The following is a 6,576-nucleotide window of genomic DNA, read 5'->3' as shown; positions in this document are numbered from 1 at the left end:
AAGGATAAAAGACCAGACCTTTTCGGAAAAGAAACCAAATTGTGAAAAGCTTTCCATAGGCTAAATTTTTTCTGCAAAAACACGAGAGGGACTTCCATGGCCGGACTCCAACAGAAGGGCTAGCCCGGAGCGCCCGGTCTCTGGGGGCTTGTTCTGGGAACCACTGCGACGTGTACTGTGCGGTAGGTGTATGACCGTCTCCATTTCACAGACGGACAGACCGAAGCCCAGAGAAGGGAGGCGACTTGGCTTAGGTCCCCTGGCCAATTCGGGAGCCGTGGCCATGGTAGCCTACTCCCGCACCTGTCTCCAGGGCTCTTGCAGGCAGGAGAGGTTGCCGGGCCCTGACTGCTGATGCCCAAGGCCAGGATAGCGCAGCCCCAGACCCCAGCGGAGGAAGACAAGATGGTGTTTTCAGCGAGATGGTTTTATACTAAAGGACTTTGATTTGTTCCAAAAATCATGTACGGACAACTTTTTGGGGGAACGGGTGGGAGTTAAGATGCCCTTTTACAATGTCTTTACTTGGCAAATTAGTGGCAACCCACTGATTTCAAAAATGTGGGAGGGAAATCTTAATTTTGTGTTCTCAAAAGCAGGCAGTATCTTTATGCTGGGGCTTACTAGATACTTAGACGCAAAAGTGGTCCTGCAGGTGGGGGCAGGGAGCAGGGACCTGTCCTAAAGTCCGGGTTTGAGAAAAGGAGATGCTCATAAGATGCCAACCTGTATCCTAGTATATTCCAGCTGTGGTTACGACCCTTTGTCACAGAGTAAGTCACTTCCTGGGGACACCCACACAGCTGCAGGGCTGGCCCACATTACAGGCACAGTGGATTTAGGAAAGTAATTAGTTATTCCATAGCACAAAGGGTTCTACTGACATGCTCCCCCCACCCTTTTTTTTTTGGCTTAAACTCTGTTTAACTTATCCTCACAGCTCTGGAGTAAGCACTTTCATCTCCCAGATAGAGACATGTGTATGAGTGAAGTGATTATCTTAGAGCCATACAGCTCATAGATGGCAGGTCCAGAGTCCAACCTCAGCCTGTCCTCAAAGCCACTTCATCCACTGCCCTTATCTTAGGGTGGGTGTGTCTTGCACTAACACCATGTCAGAAATCCCTGCTGCTTCTGAAATTGTGGTTCTGGGCTGACTCAATGGTTCTGGACCCCCTGGTTCGGCCTATGGGACTGTCCCTCTTTTTTTTTTTTTTTTTAAGATGTTGTTATATTTGTCAGAGAGCGAGCTAGCGAGCGTGAGAGCACACAGGCAGAGGGTGTGCCAGGCAGAGGGAGAAGCAGACGCGGGACTCGATCCCAGGACCCTGGGATGATGACCTGAGCCGAAGGCAGACGCTTAACCGACTGAGCCACCCAGGTGTCCTAGGACTGTCCCTCTTAAGGGGTAGCTGCTTCCTCATCTGTGAAATGAAGTAGGTACATCCAACATGACCTATTCTGGACTGAAAAATTTTGAAAACCATCGTCTTAGCTGACGGTTTCAGGGGTGAGGGAGAAGGAAGTATTATCACTTTTATAGTCAAGGCAGAAAGTTATTTTCTAAAAACAGCACCTATCAGATACTGAGACAACCCCAGGCCTGCATGGGGAGCTAGCAGCCTGGGGCCAGAGCCAAGGGGTGCAGTGCCAGGCGTGGCTCTGGGCCATGCCCTGTAAAAGCTAGATACTTTGTGGGGTAAAACAGGTTACCAAGACTTGGGACATGGAACCCCTTTGGAGGGCTTCTTTCTCTGGGGCAGATGGGGTAACGTTCCTTCATGTGGACCTTCAGTCTCTGTCACCCAAAGCTAGTAGGTGACCCCGGAGGCGGAAGAGGCAACATGGCCCTGAATGAGTGAAAGGCAGGTGGAGGTCAGTTTTCATGCAGAACACTAATAGGCTGGCTTGGCCACTTTGCCCTGCCCACCTCCCTGCAGTCCGGCCATGGAGCCCAAACCTCAGACACGAAAGGCTGATATGACTGTAAGGGATCAAATTAGTAACGATTCTGAGACTGGTTTGTGCAAATGGTTTTTTTTTTTTTTTTTTTATTTCCACATTTATATCACAAGGTGTCCACTTACTGGACCAAATAGCAAAGTTGCTCCCTTCTGCGTCTTGAGAACACAGAAGTCTAGGTACTGTACATTCACTAAGGCTCCTTGTTTTTGCAGATCGCGTTTATGACAAATAACCATAAGGCAAACGAATCTAAAGGAATGGTTATGAGTGTTTCCAGCGTACAGACAGGTCTCCTCTTGCCCAACAATACAGCTTACACACCAGTAGCACCCGCGGTTACTTTTGTGTTTTCTGGGAGGGGACTCTAGAAAGGTGAGATTTTCAAGATATGCGCAGGAAGGGGAGGGGGAAACTTTGAAAAGAGAGAAAGGAAAATTATTTGGCTGGTGGTCAATGGAAGAGGGGGATAAAATAAACTAGAAAACTTAGATTTTTGCAGCATTTTCTTCAAAACTGGGTTTTAACCGAAACCAGATGAGAACGTGTGGATGCCCATGGAGCGCAGGGCGTACTGGCTGGCCAGCCGGGGTGCGCGCAGAGGCCGCGGTGTGGGCACAGCCCCTGCCTCAGACACTCAGGGCCAAACTTAAACAAGGAAAATGCAGAGAGATGAGCTGCGTGCTTCTGTTGCTGTTTACAGGTAACCTCTCCCCCAGGTTGTCTGTGCCTGCCTGCCACTGAGGTCCCAGCTCACGGGTGCTGGGAAATGTCCGCACCTCTTCCGGGGTGGGGAACTAACGCTTTTTATAGCTGGTTTGCTATAGAGTTCTGAACTCACTGTGCTGGCCTTCCTTCCACACGGTCCTTCCTTTGCAATTTTGTTAGTAAACTGGTAGCAGCATTTCACAAAAGAAGGAGAATTTTGAGGGAAGAGCACGGAGAGGCCTCGAGACTCCCGCCCCCTCCCTCCCGGCCCGGGCCGGGCTCCCCGGATTCCCAACCGCCGGAGGCTGCCCGCCTGCCACGCCAACTGCAAGGTGGGAATGCACTTAGAGGCCGACAGGCTGCTCAGTCCAAGCAGACATAAGGCAGAATGTTCAACCGCCCGTCGTCCCCATGCGGGTCGAGCGATATGCACTGCGTCCAGTCATACCAGTTACCCTGTGTGTCCTGACACCCGTTCACCCCTGGCCACTGGTGGGCCTGGATTCTGTCCAGGTCGTCCTGCGTGACCTCGCGGTTCAGCCCCGGGAGGTCCGAGGGCGCGCTGTGAGGCACCAGCACGTGCGGCTTCCGGGCCCCGCGCCGGGTGCTCTCCTCCTGCTTCAGGTACTCAGACATGAAGTGGTGAGCCCCTGGGGTCTGGGCGCCTGACGACGAGAGCAGGCTGCTCTGCCGGCTCAGGTAGGACTGGATGATCTCGTTGCGCGACAGCTCCTTCCAGTTCGTCTGTTCAAAAGGGCTCTGCACGCTGGCCTTGGCCTCGGGCTTGTCCAGCTCTGTCCTGGGCTGCTCTGTGTGCACGGGGCTGTCAGCCCGCACTGGCTCTTTCTGGGTCAGAGGTTTGATCTGTCTGGTCATGGGGTCAAAGGTGAGCTTCCGCTCTTTTAACCGGACGGGCTTGACACCCGCCTCCGCCACCTGCCCATCCAAGTTCACCGTGTAATCACGAGGCCGGTACCTCTTCTTCTTTTTGCTGTCCGAGCCACCAGACGAGGCGGCGTCGCTGTCCGCCTTGGAGGAGTCCGGGGAAAAGCCCGCCCGGGGAAGGAGGGGCTCGGCCGGGGGCAGCCCCCCCTTGCAGCCCTGCCCTGCCAGCCGCTGGTGGCCCTCAGGCTGCTCCAGCCAGCGCACCGGGCTCTCGGCACTGGGCAGCAGCTCGAGCCGCCTGACGGGTGGTGTGGACGGCCGAGCCGGGGGAAGTGGCGATGGCACCTGCGTGGCCTCAAGCGCCTGGGGCCGTGGAGAGGGGCTGGCCAGGGAGCCCTTGGGGGTGTACGGGCTCCGCTGCCGGGCAAAGGAGCCCTCGTGCCGTGAGTTCCGGGGACTGAGAGAGCAGCGAGGCGGCCCCTTGGGGTGGGGGGGCCCCGGAGTCTCGTCCACCCGGTCCAGCTGCTGTAGCACCGCAGCCTTTGTCTGCAAGCAGGGGCCCGGGGGCTTGCCCAGGCCCGGGGAGCTGGTGTGTGGCCGCACAGCATTCACGGGAATCTTGCCGCTGTGCTTGTCGCTGTCGCCGTGCTCCAGGCGGCTGCCCTCGGGGCCCGCGTGCCCGCTGCTGTCCAGGGCGCCAGGAAAGCTCTCGGGGCTCCCGCCGATCCCGTTGGTGGGGAGGGGGGATGAGTTGGGTACCAGGGAGTCATGGCTGGCTTTGGAGACCTTGGGAGGTGGCCCAGGGTGGCCGAGGTCACGCTGATCTCCCCGGCGCTTGCGGCTACCCAGCCTGTCCAGCCGCTGCCCAGGCAGCCTCTGGATGTCATTGCGGTTCTTCAGCTCATGGATGCTCTTGGGCGCGCCGGCCGCTCCCCCCTCCGGCCGGCAGTTGTGAGCGCCCCCGTTGGCAGAGCCGGTGCTGCCCGCCAGCCCTCGCAGCGCCGCCTCATTCTGGTGCACGGGCTCGATGAGCTTCTGCCAGCTCCGCAGCAGCTTCTTGGCCCGCTTGGCGAGCTCCTCGTTCTTCGTTTTCTTGCGGACGTCGTTGATGAGCTTCCCAAGTCGAGTTTCCTACAACCAGAGAGAGATGATGACGTGCTTTTGGGACAGCAAGTCCCCCATGAAAAGGGAGCTGAGAACCCCTGGTCTTTGGATTAATCCCACTGCCCCTTTAAACCACGGAGTTCCTGGGTAACAAAACCCATGGGGATTTGGGGTCCTTTGTGACATCTAACTTCTCAAATCTAGTCCTTAAACTTCAGGGTCCCAGGGCCACGGGCGGCATCTTCAGAAGCACCGTCCCGCAGGCTCCTGGCACCTAGAGGCTGTGGACCGTCCGGCCAGTGCAGAGACACTGTGCCAGGGAAGCTCTTTGGGTGAAAGCACACTACGGCAAAGGCAACAGCAAACGGAAGGCCTGAGCCCGCATCCCTCACTGGAGCCTCTCCCCCCCGCCCCCCAGGCAAGCCTCCCAGCCCTGGGACTAGAGCTACCCAATTCCTGCAGTGACCATAGGAAGATGTTGCTTTCGGCACAGCCTAGGCCAGGAGGGTATGTACACCGCTCACTCAGCACTACTAAGTCCTTACCTGGCCAGTGAGAGCAAAGGCTCCAAGAAGCCAGGAAGGACTCGGGTTGGGGAAGCCCAGGCCCTGCCCACCCTTCTCTTCCCAAAGTTGGGTCCTGGGGACACTCACCTCCAGTGCCTCTTTGGTAATGGGGTATTTCTCCAGGCTGGAGATGACTTCCAGCACCGCCACCATGTTCCGGATCTGCAAAACGAGCCACTTGTCAGACCTCTGCCCTTCTCCCTGTTCCAGCCCACTCTGGGCCTCTCCCTCCCAAGAGCCAGTGGAGTCGGCAACATCAAAGTTCACCCCATGCCATCTCCTACCTGCTCCTGAGGCCAGCAAGGTACCCAGTGCTCACCCTCCCGTCCGCCTCCTCTAGTGCATGGGGTGCAGTTGACCACGAGCCCGTCCATGGCCATGCCCACCTGCCCAAGTGGCTGTCACATGGCTGAAACCCATGACGTTCATGAAATAAGCTCTGCTCCTGATCCGGGAGAGGTATTCTACTCTACCATCTCATGGGGGGCAGGGTGCTGAAGGATTTATCAAATAAAACACACGGAGCTTAAAAGATAAATAAAGGCATACCTCCTTTTGTGTTCTTAGCTTTACTACACTTCACAGATACTGTGTTTTTTACGAATTGAACTGTGGCAGCCCTGCACTAATAAGCAAGTCTATTGGTGCCATTTTCCAACAGCATTGAGCAGTGCTGTGTCTCTGTGTCACATTTTGGTAATTCTCATAATATTTCAGATTTTTAAACTATTTTATGTGTTATGGTGATCTGTGATTAGTGATTCCTGACGTTACTACGTGACCGCTTTGGGGTGCCACAAACCGCCCATGTAAGCCGGCGAACTTCATCAGTGCTGTGTGTGTCCACTGCCCAGCCACTGCCCTCTCCCCTCTCCCCTCTCCTTGGGCCTCCCTGTTCCCTGAGACACAACAGTGTTGAAATTAGGCCAAACTGAGAACCCTACAATGGCCTCTACGTGTTCAAGTAAAAGGAAGAGTCACACACCTCTCACTTTATATCAAAAGCTATAAATGACTTACATTTAGGAAGGCATGCCCAAAACCAAGATAGGCTGAAAGCTACGCCTCTTGTGCCAAACAGTTAGCCAAGCTGTGAAGGCAAAGAAAGTTCTTGAAGGAAATTAAAGTGCTAGTCCAGTGAACAAACACGGGTGATAAGAAAGCGAACCCGCCTTATTGCTGATGTGGACTAAGTCTGAGTGGTCTTGCTAGATCAAACCACCATACTCCTTTAAGCCAAAGCCTAGTCCAGAGCAAGGCCCTAACTCTCTTCAATTCTGTGAAGGCTTAGAGAAGTGGGGAAGCTGCAGAAGGCAAGTCTGAAGCCGGCAGAGGTTGGCTCATGAGGTTT

The 6,576-nt window shown here is 55.1% G+C and overlaps 1 protein-coding gene across 1 annotated transcript in view; it reads right to left on the bottom strand.

The window, feature by feature from the left end:
- Nucleotides 1-1,971: 1,971 nt before the first annotated feature.
- Nucleotides 1,972-6,576, bottom strand: part of MED26 (mediator complex subunit 26) — a 53,341-nt gene continuing 48,736 nt past the window's right edge. The window contains exons 2-3 of the mRNA XM_021683155.2: nt 5,313-5,387; nt 1,972-4,686 (exon numbers count right to left, since the gene is read on the bottom strand). Of these exons, the coding sequence (XP_021538830.1) occupies nt 3,034-4,686; nt 5,313-5,387 (1,728 nt within the window). The 3' untranslated portion in view covers nt 1,972-3,033. The remainder of the gene's footprint in view (nt 4,687-5,312; nt 5,388-6,576) is intronic.

The sequence above is a fragment of the Neomonachus schauinslandi genome, chromosome 1, assembly GCF_002201575.2.
Source record: "Neomonachus schauinslandi chromosome 1, ASM220157v2, whole genome shotgun sequence".
Taxonomy (NCBI): Eukaryota; Metazoa; Chordata; class Mammalia; order Carnivora; family Phocidae; genus Neomonachus; species Neomonachus schauinslandi.
Note: the sequence above shows the minus strand (reverse complement) of the source record. Positions and strands in the feature narration are given on the sequence as shown.